At 35.1% G+C, this 16,917-nt stretch overlaps 1 protein-coding gene across 1 annotated transcript in view; it reads right to left on the bottom strand.

The window, feature by feature from the left end:
* Positions 1-16,917, bottom strand: part of LOC142350255 (serine racemase-like) — a 45,437-nt gene that overhangs the window by 24,246 nt on the left and 4,274 nt on the right. Inside the window, exon 2 of the mRNA XM_075402030.1 lies at positions 8,246-8,403. Within this exon, the coding sequence (XP_075258145.1) occupies positions 8,246-8,403 (158 nt within the window). The remainder of the gene's footprint in view (positions 1-8,245; positions 8,404-16,917) is intronic.

The raw sequence follows: 16,917 nt of genomic DNA, 5'->3' as shown, positions 1-16,917 counted from the left end.
ACAAAATTCTCAGATAGGTGAACTGCTGATTGTTGCCATAATAAACGCCAAGTAGTATTCGGACCTTTAGCTTTATTATATATTTTGAGGCTAATTCTACTTTAATTTTACTTTTATTTTTAGTTATAACCTCAATTCGACTAAGACAAAAACGAAAATTGCTACGTCGGACAGAGTTTGGTTCTTTTTTAAACCTGTTAATGAAGACCAATAAAAGTTTTGAGAGCAGGATATACAGGAGAGTAAAGAAAGTCGATCAGTTATCTGAGCTCAATGCAATCCTCACGTCTCAAATGACTTGATACCAAAAAAACAGGCGCGTGAGGTCGATGGTAGCTGAAATTGACGATGAAGCCTTCAAAAAACTGCTAGATACCAAGATGTCAGATAAAAACCTATAACCTAATAAGATCCAGTTAGCACGAAGCATTGGGAGCAGGACTTATTGTTGAGCAGGATGACTTTGGAGGATACGGACTGTTTTACGGCAGGGATGAAAATATCATTCCCAGGGAGTCGTGACCTGTTGTAGCCGAACCTTCATGCTCTCCTTCAAAGTGTTAAAGGTGAAGTGCTTTACCTGTTTCAGCCCATTTCACTTTTTGCAGGGTCAGATTCGCAAATCATTCCTGTAGACCCAATACTCAATACGTTGCTTCAACCTACAAAAACCGGAAGTGTGTCACGTTTAACATAACTCAAAATATACAAAAGAATGAGGAACTGACTGTCTTTTACTGGGAAAACAATTTCGGCAAAGGAAATCGGATTGCCAATGCCCACATTCAGATATGCACGCTGAACACCCGTTGACTTCCAGCAACAAGCAGCTTTAATTAATATCAGCGAACTTAGAAAAGAGATTCGTTAGGCTATACAACCGTAAAAAGCGGGATGAAACTGCTCCCAAGAGAATGAGGTCATATTATATGCGTTTTTCAACGGGAGGGGAGTCGCAGTCGTCAATTGACCATGAAGACGTCTCGGCTGTTTTGGAGAACAGTTCTATTTTGTTCACAGATGAGGACAGCAACGATAATCCTGAACTGGAGAATAATGATGAAGTCATTAAAATGCGTGATGAGAATGCCCCTGACATACACAGGACATTCCGCCAGATATTTCTGATTCCTCAACTGTTCCACCTGACAGCCCTGATCTGACCTGTTCTTTGGTTGAAGACAATTTCGCGACAGCCATAAACTCAATTGTCGCAAAACATGGCACCTCTGATCAAAAGACGAAAGATTGGTTATATCTTATCAGATCAGCTTTCCCTGAGGCTAAATTATCAAATTTTTCAAATTTAAAAACGCCGCTATCACGTATTCAAGTCTGAGCATCAGAATTTTGTTAAATCTTGTTCTGACGATGAATATTGTGTACTTCATTTTGTGAGTGAGCTTCACGAGATTGTTCAAAGCAACCTTGCAATTATTGAGGAATACTTGCAACATCGTGATCCCAACAAAGATGTCAAACTACAGCCCTGTTTGAACTTCGATAACAAAAACATAACAACAACGCCTGTTCTCAAATCTGATGGTGTCCGCTTTGTGAACTCCAGTAGAGACCAGCTATGGCCCGTCTGGTTAGCTATTGCTGATGTGCATCCAGTTATGAGAAGCTCCTATGAAAACATTGTTCCGACCGCTTAATGGCGTGGAGCAAATAAACCAGATTGGGATCCACATTTCAATGACTTAGGTCGACTTTTGTCGCGTCGACTGACATTAGAGAACAAGCAAATGAGCTCGAATGATACTTTTAATATAATTCTTCTGGTAGCTGATATCCCAGTAACAGCATCTATGCTGAACACGCGACACCATCTAGCTAAATACGGCTGCACACTATGTTTGATTGAAACGGACGTGTACTAGCGCTCATGATTTTATCCACTTAAAACGTATCACATGCCCTTGCGACAGATCTATTGGGAACAACATGATAGGTTTTAAATGGAAAATCTGCAGCATTACGTGGGTGTCAAGTGGTTCAACCCGTCGTCTAAACTGGTCAACAACTTACCGCTGATGGCTCCACCAGACGTAATGCATCAAGCATATCTGGGCATAACTACAAATTCTGCTCCAAGTTATCGTAAAGGAAACGCATCGAACTGACATCGAGTGTTTGTGACGCACAGTTTCAAATATTAAGATACCGTTGGAGTTCAAAAAGTCGCTGAGGTCGCTCAATGATTTAGTACTTCAAGGCAAATGAGCTGAAAGTTTGGTTGTTATATATCGGGCCAGCACTTTCCAGCGAAGCAATTTATAAAACGAGAGCTAAAAGTTTTTGTGTACTTAGTTACGCAATTCGACTACGAGGTTAGACTCAATTTTTTGCAATGAAGCAGAGAATCAGATTAATCGGTCTCTGGGACATACGAAACTGGAGTAAACAGAAACCGTTTTTTCTGCTAAAACGCATGCCTTGTCTCATCTCACATGGCAAGTGCGTAAATGTGAGCCACTTTAGACCACGCCCAGTATGTGATTGAATATTTCTGTTTTACTTTTGGCTTTTTCTGTGCAAAAGGACGTTTTATTTGCAGTAGAACTAAGGCGTTTGATCACGATTAAACTGAATCTTGGTTTGATAATTATTTGTTTGGCATCCAGTAAGAATGAGACTGCTCACAAACTAAACTTTTTTATGATCCTTGTATGAAACCCAGGAAGTTCTAGATGATCCTTGTACAAAATCATGTGTTTTCTGGCTCTGACACATCTACAAAAATTGCTTTTCCGCGTTCTTTGAGGTATCGTGAGAGGTTTTTCCTACTTCAAATCCTTCATTTTCCATAAGGATCATTAAAAATTTCGTCGATTTCATGCAGGGATCATATATGGTTTCCCGGACTTCATTCAAGAATCATATATGATTTCCTAGGTTTCATACAAGAATCATATATGAGTTCCTCGGTTTCATGCAAGAATCATATATGATTTCCTTGGCTCCATGCGATCGAACTAGGAAATGATTTGAATGACATCATATAAGATCCTTGTATGGAACCAAGGAAGCTGCGACCCGGGTAGCAACAATAGAGCGAACAGAATAAGCGGAACACAGCGAAAAATGATCCGCAATGGGATCAGCATTAAGATTTGTAGTATATTCAGAGCACTGCAGGTTTTAGACCAATAAAAACGTGAAACCCCTCCAAACTGAACTCATAATAAGTCTAACAAAATCAGCAATTACAGGAACTTAATCGTTTTACTACTACGAAAGTATTTTTACCAGCTTGTAAACTTGGGCTAGTATGTGAGTATGTGTGCGCGGGTGTGTGTTTGTGTCTGGCGTATTGTGAGTGTATATGTATGTGTGGTGTGTGTGTGCGTTTGATTGCGTGTGGGTGCGTGTATATGCGTGCGCGGTGAGAACTGTTTTGAATACAAGATATCTTCATATTTTTTACCTGAACACGCTAAACATTTCTGAATACATGTTATTCAAACTGAGAGAGATAGAGTGAATTTTTCCTCGTTTGCAAAGTATATATAAATTAAATTCAGAATAACAAAAACTATTAAAACAAAATTATAATAGAATAGCACATTTAGCAGAGTATACTAAACTTCAAGCTAGAAAAAGAGACACAGTGAGGTCGTTCGACCTACTTCACAACGTGCCCAGAAGGATCATGGACAATGAACTTTCTAAATTACTAGTATTTAAAATCAAGATATTTCAAAACAAATTCGATTCAAAGCATTACGCCAAACTTAAATAAAGCAATTCGCTACTGTTTTTCGGCTTCTACGGCATAATAGAGCTGACTTAAAGGAACACCCAAACTTCGTTAGAACATAAGAACATTTAGAACTTAGAAAAGTTAAATTTTGACAGCAGAAATTGAATCGCGGTGCCTTTTACGAAAGTATAGCAACTATTTTTTCGTAATTTCTCCTCATTTTTATAAAATCACGCATCAGGCATAACAGGTTTGCCAAAATTAGCCAAAAACTTCATCATTTGCATGAAGTCTTAAATTATGTTCGCAAATTGTGATTTGGCTAATGATTGAACTTGATGCAATATCTTTTGATAGAAGTTTAAGCCATACCCTAAATAAGTTTAAGTAATTCATTTGAAAATTACATGAAGTATTTCGAAATCGAAAAATCATCCAACACGATTGACTACACCACAGCTAAAGAGTTTAAAGTCATTCAGTTGCAAGAAGTTGAACCGTTGAGCACAATGAAACAAAAAAATTATTTATATGGCTATTGACCGAAAACTTCCCTTGACTGCTCTTGACTGCCTAAAATACAGTTATATTTAACCCTATGGACAGTGGGCGAAAAGTTTTGGTTGGTAAGGACTTCGCCGTCAAGGATGAAACTTTTCTGCAAAATATTAAACAGTTTACTTCCACGATTTTTTATAGAGCATCGCTGTAGTTTATATTTTAACATTGAAAAACTGAAATAATTTTTATTTGACCTTCCAGTTGAATAAGTTTTTCAAACAACAACAAATTAATAAGAAAACTTTGAGTGCATCTTGAGGATAGATCGTGAAAAAAGTTTAACCAACTCTTAAACATGTCGACTGAGTTTTTTGATAATGAAAATTACACTCTGCTCGAAGTTTAGTTTACAGTCAATGATAACGCCCAGATAACGACATGAGCTCTCTATTTTCACTTCAACGCCCATTAAAACAAGGGGTGGCCTGTTTGTTTTTGATATTTAGTTGAAGCCTTTTGCTATCGAGCCAGTTGAACACAGATTTAATGTCTGATGTTTTAGTTCTTCAGGGTCGCACTTGACCACTGTCAAGTCTGTGTCATCCGCAAACTGAAAATTCTCACTGGTCTTACACGCAAGCGCTAGCTCATTTACGCAAAAAAGGAGTGGACCTGGTACTAAATTTTGGTTTACCACAGTTAACTGACTTCTCGTTAGAGAAAACGCCATTGTAGGAAACACATTGCATCCTATCTTTTACGTAAATGCTCAACCATTCTTTGGATGATCCTGTAATACCAGCGAGTAGCTTTTGTTACCAAATGGCGTTGATGAAATCGAAAAAATTAGCCACGTGATTGGATCGATAGTTTTTAATTTTCCGTGATTTCTGCAATAGCGCCGACTGTCGACTGCTTTTTTCGGAATCCAATTTACTTTTTAGGCAAAAGATCAAAACTTTGTACAAATGAGCATACTATGTTTTACATTGCTGTTTCCAACACTTTGCTTAAAATCATGAGCAGAAAGATTGGACGATAATTATTCAAATCACTTTTGCAATCACATTTGCTAGATGGGATTATAATTAATTGCTTCAACACTTGTTGAAGCGCCGACTGTCGACTGCTTTTTTCGGAATCCAATTTACTTTTTAGGCAAAAGATCAAAACTTTGTACAAATGAGTATACTATGTTTTACATTGCTGTTTCCAACACTTTGATTAAAATCATGAGCAGAGAGATTGGACGATAATTATTCAAATCACTTTTGCGATCACATTTGTTAGATGGGATTATAATTAATTGCTTCAACACCAATGGCAAAACATGTTTTGAATAAAATTTTGATAATACCAGACAAAACATTCGCTATTTGCTGGGAACAGCTTTTAACGATCACATTGCTTATATGATCAGCACAAGATGAGGTTTGGTTATCGAGACCTTCTATGATGTATGCAAATCGCCAAATAGATGTAGCTCTCAGCCAAATTGAAAATTCATTAAATTCTAACAACTGCGCAGGACTGATAATTGCTTCTTCTATAGTGTCATGTACAAGTAGATAGTAATACATTTTCTGGAACAATCGTTCTTTCAATTGAGATCCGCTTGGAAGAGTATCCAAGAGTTGCAAAGTTTTGCTTTGGTATGTCTAAACTGATGTCTCCAATAATCAGGACAGCCAAACAGTTTGACAAATTATCCAAAAACGAAAGTCCCTCGACAAAAGCAATTTGTTTATTCTCACTGGATTGTTAACCACAGCAATCAAATATATTTATATTACCATGGTAAAAGACCTTTAGGAGCACGCATTCTTGAAACGGAGTCAAGTTTTTCAGCAACAGAGACATAATTGAAACATTGTATCATTACACGTCCTTCAAAGATATCTCTAGGCTTGTTAAACAGTTTGTAATTTAGAAGAGCGAAGTACTTGGGTGCATCATCAGCGTTTAATCAAGTTTCAGTGAGAGCTGATTTCTGAGATTGCTGCTGACTCGTTAAAACTGCCTCCAGATCATTATACTGTTTTCTGAGAAAACAAGTGACACCTTCAGAGATTTCAGAACGAAAAGTATTATTGGAGGAGATATGTTCATTATCTACAGCACAAATTTTAGGACTTGGGCAGTTTCCTACCATACCCACTACAAAGTCCATCAGTTTTCCATCTGATACTTTTTCCCTTAGGCCTGAAGTAGCGCCTCATACCGGTCTTCTGCTGGAGTAGGCTCTCGTCCTCTTTTACGGCCGATTATTGGTTATAGGCACGTTGCGATCGGATGATACGTAAACATTGGTAGTTGAAGGCTTGAAGCAGTAAAGTTGTTTGATTGGAATTTTGGATTGCCCAATGCATTTACTTCCATTGGTTGTGATGGCAGAGAGTTCACTTGTGTTCGAGTCCTCTTCATAGTTGCCACGTTTTCAAATCTACTGACATCATTTTTTGTTCGTACCTCCACTAACTCTCGTTTTCCTTCGTTGTTAGTGACTCCAACTTTTACAGCACAATTCTTTGAGATGTTTCGCGGTTACGGTATACTTCAAAATTTCTGTCTTTTTCAGGGAGGCATTCTTTCAAACTTATAAACTGTTGTGTTCTTCTGTTGAGCTCCATAGAGAAATGATTGAGATCTCTACAGAAAGTTCTTGACAGCGATATAATCAAATTTAACAATCAACGAGCACTGCCTTTCTAGTCCACTCTTGAGGAAATGATAAGCTTTCAGATTTTTCCGGCAGTATGTTTGAATATAAGATGTGGTTCATGAAACCGATTACCTGGTCATGCAGCGTCTTGTTAAATCACCAATCACAGGGAAAATGTTTGAATATGAGACTGTCTTTTCTACTTTAGCGCTCTAATTGCAGCACTCTTTCGGAGAGGTTCTCCACACAGTGTGTCAGATACTACACTATCTTCATCTTTTCTCTGGATGTCATTCTTCAGGGCAGTCATCTCACTGTTCACGAGATTTAATTTATTGTTCAGGATGGGGTTATTACAACTCAGTTGATCAACAGCGCTTTGAAGGTTAAACATGGCGTAGAAGCGCAGGTCTTAAGCAATGTCAATTTAATAAGTTTATCACAGCAATCGGGCTAATTATTATATACTGTTCGACAGGATATAGTATAGATTGCGCAACTTATATTAGTATAATTAAAAACATTAGCCACTTACGTGGCACGAATAAGAGACTATTGTAGCCTGCTGATGCTGTGGGCTAACTATAGGGATTTAAATGATGCTTTGAGAACAGTCATAAGATTCAAAGTTAAAAACGTATAACTTCGTCGAATTTCGATTGAACATTTAGTACTAAATAGCCGTCAATTCAGTTCTGCTCACTAAAAACTTGAATGAGAGCAATTCAAATCACGCAATAGCGCAGGAAAGAAGCGTAAAAAACCACGAGAGATGTCGAATTGGTCAGACACAATACAAAAAAGTGAGAAAAAATATGCATTAAAAAGAACAGCCTAACTATGATTGTTATAAACTTCAGAGCAACTAAATGAGTAGTAACAGAAGCAAAACTCCGATGACTCAGATATCGGGGTCCCAAACTATCAACATTTCATTTCATCGAAATTCAAATTTGTCGTTGCCAGTTTTGATGAACCCCACACTTAGAGAATTCGAAAGCTAAGAGAACTGAGCAGCAATTTAATACCATTGGGCTTCACCAACTTGCTCCATTTCCCTACACAAAGCCAAAAATTCGAATCGAATCGGTCAGACCAAAACAGCATAAAAACACTAGCAGGACTAAAATAATTACATTCGCAAAATACACGCCCTTCCGCAAATCAAAGCGGAATAATAATGGAGTGCACAAAAACCTAGGTGCATATAATCAAAGCGAATTTAATCAAACTTACCAACACGAGACCACATGTAAATCTTGGAAGATTCCGTCAGAAAAATGGTATTTTGCGATATTCTGGCTGAAAGAAGGGTTATCTTGCACAGTTACCGCAAGTTCTTTGCATCAGACTTCAGTATCGAAAAGAATTCCAACCTGTATAATAGCATTGGCGCCCTCCTCCCTCGCTGCCTCAGTTGGTTCACATTCGGTAACATGTGCACCATACTCCTTAGCAGCATCCTTCTTAGCTTGTACTGTGTTTGAAGGGCAAACAACGTAACACGAGACACCGGTGAGTTTCGCTGCGTACGCTGAAAACATAGAATTCCAGAAAATTAGGGGAAAAAGGTTTGCGAATTTGAAGGAAAACGGGTGATATAACTGAAGATACATAAGATCGACCAATAACGGTCGGCTGAGGGGTTTATTCGCAAAAATGCATGAAATTTCTCAATCACCAGAGGAAACGGTTAATTTTCCTTAAATTAAAAGTCTATTTGCCATAGTTACATACATCAGATAAGAAAAAAAGCTTACATATTTCTCTTGAGAAACCATGTGCGAAAAAACTGCAAAGAGTTCTAATTTTTGCATATTTGAGCCTCAGAAACGCAGTCAAACTCAGAAAACTGCGTACTCATATTTACAATTTGTTGACATAGTTAAATTATTTATTAAAATGAAAAATTGTTTAAAAGTTTTTTGGGAAAAACAACAAAAGTTTTTCGCAGAAAGGTTTTTAGAACTCAATTGCTTTGTCACGCAATGCTACCCTTGAGTGATTTGGTGGCAAACATGAGAATTATAGCAATCAATGGGGTTAAAAATTTTTTTAGAATTAATTGCTCTATGATACAATTGTGAAATACTTGTTTAATGAGGGAAGTAAAATTAATTCCCTCATCGTTGATTTTAGAGGTTATTGAAGAAACGTGGACTAAAAAGCATTCGACCAACAATTCTCGAAGTCTGGTAAAAATTAAGATTATTTTTAGTGCCGCTATTGCTCCACCGATAGTGCCGTCTGTGGCTCAACCGATACGCTTTAGGATGGCCAATTCTTCCGACCCACTTTATTGGGGGAGGAAAACTATATACTCAAAAGGTGTTTTTCACAAGGATTTTTTCATGGTTTTTAAATCAAATGCTTTCATAAAATGTAGACGAATTTTTTATTTTTGCACTTTGCAGTTTTTTCTTGTTAACTTGTCAACTAGTCTCATCAATTACAGGTCGCATATCACATTAATTGTTTTCAAGAAAGGCACAACTGATTATATATTTTTAAGCGGATTGCTTAATGTTTTAAGGGTCTGACAACGGTCTTTTGCAAAAATTAAATCAAAAAATTAGTCCCCTGATCGTTAGTTTTAGAGGTTATTGAAGAAAAGTGGACTAAAAAGCATTCAGCCGCACATTTTCAAAGTCCGGAAAAATTGTAAGACTTTTTTAAGTGCCACCATTTTTTTTCATTGCACGAGTCTATGGCTGAACAAATAGGCTATAGGATGACTAATTGTTGCGACCCGCTTTAGTGGGGGAGGAAAATTATAAAATCGAATGGGTGTTTTCTTTTTTGTCCAGTCAACTTTGGCCGATCGATATATTCATCGTAGAAGGTTGTGATTAGTATCATTAGAAAGCCCGTCCAGCGCACAATATATAATTAAGAAAATTTTTTAATTGCATTTTTTCTACCTCGAGTTATCGAGGTTTAAACTTTTCGGAACATCTGACTGATTTTGTTCGTTTTTGTTAACATTTCAGAATTTTCACGCAATTTCGTGCCAAATTTGATTAAAAATATTTTTAAAAAATTAACGATAGTGTTGTTGGTTTTGCTTCTAAAGATAGAAGAGTTGTTGAACTATTTGGTCCATTTTTGGCTAAAATTTTTGCTAACTTTTTCAAAATACAGCCTTTTTTCATCAAAATGGCATGAAAGCTTCTTTAGTCCAATTTGTTTAAATTTGCAGTATAAACACATTAAAAATGCTGACAAAACCTTCTCTAACTCCAAAGAGGGCAAAGTTTACTTGCATTTCCTTTGAAAGTATTTTTGAAAAAAATTGCCGGTGTTCAACTAATTTAACTCGATAATTTCCAAAAAAGTATCATTTATTTTTGCTAAATTGGCTTTTCCGTCAAATTATCCAGATAATCGTAATTTTCTTGATATTCGGAGAAAATACTAATGAAAGAACAGCGATAGCCAGGACGTTTTTGGTCAAATCGTTGTTTTTACATTTAAAAAATAAATCGGATGGAACCGATTGGAAATTCAATAATTTTCAAAAGTACATCATTTCATTTTGATATAATGACTTTTTTGTCAAATTATCCAGATAATCGTGATAAAAACGATATTCGGAAAAATTACTAATGAAGAAAGAGCAACATCAAGGCTAGTTGTGGTCAGATCGTAGTTTTTAACAGTCCAAAAATAATTCCGACTGTAATCAGTCACTGTTTCTTATTTTTTTTACTTTTCGTATGTTAATTACAGAAAAGAACTAATCAAATCAAGGCCTATTAATGACAGCTCCGATTGGCGTCCTCGGGGGTTTGAAGAAACCTATCTAGTTTTTCAGTTAAAAGCTTATGGTCGTTTTATCGTTAAACTTGTTTTCAAAATAAATAACGGTTTAAAGAGCTCTGCTCTTCTTTCTCATTTTGGTCGAAATTTAGCTTAAAATCAGCCAAGAAAGGTCGAATTGTCTTTCTCATGGGGTTAATTTTTGTATTTACGCTTTACGCTTTACGTACTGGTTTTTCCCTTTCAGTACTGCTAATTTTCAGTTTTTTGACATTTCCCATTTCGAGGTTTCTTTTCTTGATTCACACACTATCGACAGGTCAGTTATCACATCTTTGCCGCTCAAAATAAAAGCAAAATTGAAAATAAACTTTTTCAGTAAAAAGATAATGGTTTTAACGGCTTCGACACCGTCTTCTAGCAAAAATTACTGAATTGTTCATTTTTGTTTCTATTTGGCGTTCATCTGGTAGTTGTATGAAAAACTCTGGATGATCGCAGGTCTTAGCTTTGTCCTATGGATAAAAAAGAACATAATTATTTAATTTAAGTTGATAGCTAAAGTTTTCCCTGATTTCTAAATCAAATGTTTTTAAAAAATAGACGAATTTTTTAATTTGCACTTTGCTGTTTTTTCTTGTTTACTAGTCTAAACAATTAGAAGTCGCATATCATATTATATATTTTCAAGAAAGGCACAATTGATTATATTTATTTTTCTTAGCGCATTCCTTAATGCTTTAACGTCTCTTGACACCGGTTTGTTGTAAAAAATGAACTTTATCTTAAGTTTTGTCTGTGTCTGTCGTTCTTTTTGCAGACGTGTGACATACTCCCAAAAATGACACATCTCAATGCAATTACTTGAAATTAATTGTTCTAAAAAACACATGTTTTTTGTGTTCTCACTGCCTTGACTCAAAATTCAGAGGTCACATATCACATTAATTGTTCATAGTAACTAATTGTTAATCTAACTGAATGTAACTAATAACTAATAATTGGTGTTCAAAAAACGCAATCGAATTCATCTTATTTTCCATGGAATAGATTAAGTTTTTAACCGCTTCAGCACCGCTTTCTATCACAATATAATGAATTTTTGTCTTTGGTCTGTATTTGTCGTCTGATTATGTGGACGTACAACGTTTTCTGGACAACGACAGATCTTAATGTCTCCAAATGGAGGAATGGCTGACCATGAAACTATTTGAAGACTTCAGTTGATATATATTGGTTTCCTTTGTTTGAATTTTTTCTCAAAAATGCATTTCTTAATTTCGCCGTTTTCGTTCTTTTTGTCGAGCCTCGTTAAGGACTGTTAGTTGAAGTACAATTAGTTTGCTATATATAATATATATATATATATATATATATATATATATATATACATATATATATATATACATATATATATATATATATATATATATATATATATAATATATATATATATATATATATATATATATATATTCAAGAACAACAATTGAAATTTTGTTTTTGCAGTTTTACGATTTTGTTGTTTGGCTTGCCTCGCAGCCTTCATAATGGCAGGTCTCATCGGCACTATATTATGGCATTATTTACTTGACTAAGTGACTGGAGTTGGAAGCAAATTTTTTATTCATAAACAAATTAATTTTAGCAATTGAATTTTTGAAAGTTTTCCATCTCGTCCACATTTGGTAGTCAATTAAGCCAAAAATGTGGATGAGCGGGGTCGGAACATTATGTGCGAACGCACACCACTGACGCTCCGTGTTTCGCAAAACACTGCTTAACTTGAAAAATTTTTGAAATAATATGCAAATTTTGTGGTTTGTTACTTCCGATTAGTGTTACCAAACGGCTCCCCTTTCAGGAGAGTGCATCTAACGACCCTTTGAAGCCTAAAATTTCAACAGCAAATACTTTTCTGTGTGTTTTCTCTCGGACGAGCACGTTAAAAAAAAACAAAACCCTTTGCTAGCCAAAACACGAGAAAAGGTGGGGGAAATTGTAGAAGTTCAACAAACGTAATGTTGTTTGTTATTCACGTCTCCATGTGTTGACCACGAATTCGTCCTAGATTTAAAAATGAGCAAATAAAAAAGCCATAAAGCCGAGAACAAGGGTTTAGCTTCACTTCTTTTGAGTTCTTCTTTCGTTTCTCGATTTTGGTTCGTTTAGCGAAACTTTAGACATAGTACTGATGTTGGACGATTTGCTTTTAAAAGTGGGGTCATAAACAAGTTGCCTTTAAAGGAACCGATGCTCCATTGTATCGCCCAAAAACGACTTAGAGCGAACATTTTTATTGAATTTAGCGCTCAGTTAAAGATCAGATTTAAATTCATGAAAAAGTATGAAAGTTTTAGATACAATTTTATGTGACACAAAAAAAAAGATGCGACTGCAAACAACGACCGAAATTATGTTAGAGAACACCGATATTCATATGGAACAAATATGGACAAATCAACAAGGATTATGTGAAAGGCTGAAATAATGGTCTTTAAGCTACAAATCATTGAAGTATTGAAGATATTTGGGTGAAATTCTGGATAATGAATTGACATACCAAAGCCAAATTATTAGAGTTATTGTCGTCTTAGAGTACTTTAACTGGTGAAAACTATACATTTTCAAGAACAACAAATCTTTTCAAATCACTAAGTGTTACAACTGCACACTAGCGCTTTATTGTTTTTCAAAACTTACTATCGTATTCAATTGACAGAAGTAATTCAAACAAAGTTGGGGTAAAATTTTGCTTTCATAAAACTCAATATTATACTGCACTATATATTGTTGAAACAGAAACTCTTCCACAACTCCAAATTGAAAAATTCAACCATAGCTGCAGATTTGCAGACAATACATGCCATGGATTGGTAGACCAGTAGTCTCGAAATGCGAATAAAAAGAATGGGACTTAAAATTTTATTTTAAGAAAACGTTTTTGCTAATAATTGCCGCATAATAGATTTAAACAAGGAGGCTCGGTAATGTGCGTACGCACATAATGTTCCGACCCTGCACATCCATATTCTTTACTTAATTGGCTACCAAATGATGAAGAGATAGAAAACTTTCAAAAACATACACATCGTTGAATAAACAACCAAAGAAACACGATAAAGCCACGCTAGAGGGTCGATGAAAGTTGTTGATGATAGGACTACTAGTAAGGACAATGATAAAAATCAAACAACAAACATTATTTACGACCAAAACTCGATGTCTATAATAAAAAAATCAAAACAAAATCAAACTCGCATCAGATGAAAACATAAAAAAAAATTAAACCTAGACTTCATTAGAAAAGATATGAGACCTGTCCCCACTGCGACCGGTTAACAGGTCGGAAAAAAAACAAATAGGTGCGGAGTTGAAAAATACTTTTGAAAACATTCAATTTCACAGTTATTAATGTCATTAGATATCAAATGAAATCACTAAAATATTGATTTATACCTACATAGGAAGCAATTGAGACATGTCATTAGCCAAAGTTCCACTGCTCAAAATTTCAAAGCTAATGACATCAACGATTTTTGTTATAATTTGAAAAGAAACCAAAAAACCAAAAATCTTTTGAAATGTACAAATATAAAATCAATTCATGAATTCATTTTATGAAACCTCGTAGTAACAGTAGTAACAAAGCCGAGCAACCAATGTTTCAAGATAAAACCGTTATAAAGATTGAGGTATAGCTCACTTGAAACGGGTTGTGACCTGTGTTTACAGAGACTGATCTATAAATCGACCGCAAAACTCAAATTTATTTTTGAAAACAAATTTTTTCAAAAGTCATAACAGACGTATGAGTACAACAAAAATCAACGGATGAAGTTTCAACACCTCAGGGAGCCAATTGGGCCTACTAATAATGAGACTGAGTCACGAGCCCACAAAAAATACATGAAGAAGCCAAAACTTCAAACAATTTGACGACATGACACTATTCAAGGCACCATAATTATAAGATGTTACCTGCAGGGAACTGTAAATGATCATTTTGTTTTCATCTTAACATCAACGAGGGTTTCTTATAAGAGGACTACTTAGACATGACAACAAAAAGATACCCAAAAATTGAACAGTGTTAAAAATCTCGAAAACTTCTTATGAAAATAAATGGTCGAAGCAATCAGCCACAACGTATAACCAAGCGCCAAAAAAGTGTTTGAATCAACAAAAATAATAGATACTTCCAATGAGTGAGATTGATTTACATGGCGACGAAAATAAAAGCAAAAAGTAGACAGATGAAAAATATATATATTTTTTAAATTTGATTTGAAAGTCATTAGAGCAAACAGCTATAATTTGAAATCTTTAATTAGGTTAAGTTATACATAATGGGGAAGATCTATCGCTGTCAGGTATGGCGCACAAAAACGAAAAGAAAGAAAAACAGGCAAAATAAAAAAAAACCACCAAGTTTCGCGAGATAACTTTGTCTCAGCCCAAAAAGCATAAACCATCAACAAAAACAATTAACATATCCTGATACGCCTTTTTCCAACGTTGTGCATTTTCCCTGCAATGCCTTCCTTTAATTGCACTTTTCAATAATTTGATAATTCGACAAGGAAACAAAATAAACTCAAAAAATATGCAGCTATGATCAAAAATAAAAGGAAAACTGAAAACGGGTAGTACCAAAATAAAGAAACCATAAGTTGAATATGAAACCGTTACCGACATTAATAAATAACTTACAGGAAGTCAATTTCCGCCTGTTTCTACTGAGACTACGCCCGAAGTTGAGAGAAATAAAATAGTGGCAAATTTGAAAAAAAAATCGATATTTTCTCAAAAGAATTATATTCAAAATCATAACAGACACTAGATAAAAACTGAGAAAAATCTCTAGGTTCTTTTATACCTTCTAAAAGCTAGCTGGATCTTTGATTGAGGACACTAAGTCATTGGGCTACGAAAAGTAAAGGAAGTGAAAGCAAAACGCAAGAAGTTCATAAAATTTTTACAAATACAATTGGTCAGAGTCATAAAAACCATGAGCTTAATTTTAAAACCATGTTTCCACTGAGACTACGCCCGAAGTTGAGAGAAATAAGATAAAATAGTGGCAAATTTGAAAAAAAATCGATATTTTCTCAAAAGAATTATATTCAAAATCATAACAGACACTAGATAAAAACTGAGAAAAATCTCTAGGTTCTTTTATACCTTCTAAAAGCTAGCTGGATCTTTGATTGAGGACACTAAGTCATTGGGCTACGAAAAGTAAAGGAAGTGAAAGCAAAACGCAAGAAGTTCATAAAATTTTTACGAATACAATTGGTCAGAGTCATAAAAACCATGAGCTTAACTTTAAAACCATAATAAAATCTCGTTGCGTATCGTTTATTGTAAATAGTGTCCGTCGTTAATTGAGCCCTGATTTGATATTCTTGTCCTTAATCTACCAAAAAAAATTACATAGCGGAAATATTTTGAAAGAAAGGTCGCGCCCCGTTGAAATCTAAAAAAATTTTATCTGAGGATCCATAGTGAGATCAAGATCAGCCCAGATGTTGCTGCGCGTCTTGCAAAACACTCAATTGTTGAAATGGTTGTGAAATAGATCAATTCAATATAAACTTTTCAGTTTGTCAAAAATAAATAATGCATTTTGTATAATTATCGAGTATGAATTTGCAAAAAAAATTGGCAAAATTATAATTCCAGAAGACCCTTAAGGCCAGCGGGAGTACAACTAGTCCTTTTTTGAGCTTAAATAGAATCTGGTCGGAGTTTTAAGGTGTCTTCTTCCAGCAAATTTAAAGCAAGTGGGTTAAAAGCAAATTTGGTTCCATTTTTGACGAAAAAAAGTCTGAATTTTGAAAAATTTAGCGTAAATTCTAGCCAAAAAACTGGAATCGAACAACTCAACAACCCTCCTCTATCATCAGAGATAGAATCTATAACACTACAGTTAATAATTTTAACATATTTTAGCAAAATTGACGAAAATTTGATCGAAATTGGCGAAAATTTGGTCAAAATGTGAATAAAACAGCTGAAATACGTCTAATATTCACAAAACTTTAAACCTCGATAACTCCCTATAGAAAGCGAAAATTGAAAAAATCTTTTTAATTGCAGATTCTACGCTGGACGAGCTTTCTAATGATACCACTCACAACTCTCTACGATGATTATATCGATCGGCCAAAATTGACTGAACAAAAAAGAACCCATTTGAGTATATAGTTCCTCCCCCCTCAAGAGGGGTCGGAACAACTAAATTAAAATTACCTTCAGATATCTTTCAGTGAGATTGAGATGATCT

This window comes from Convolutriloba macropyga, chromosome 12, assembly GCF_964194025.1.
Source record: "Convolutriloba macropyga chromosome 12, txConMacr16.3, whole genome shotgun sequence".
Lineage (NCBI taxonomy): Eukaryota > Metazoa > Xenacoelomorpha > Acoela > Convolutidae > Convolutriloba > Convolutriloba macropyga.
Note: the sequence above shows the minus strand (reverse complement) of the source record. Positions and strands in the feature narration are given on the sequence as shown.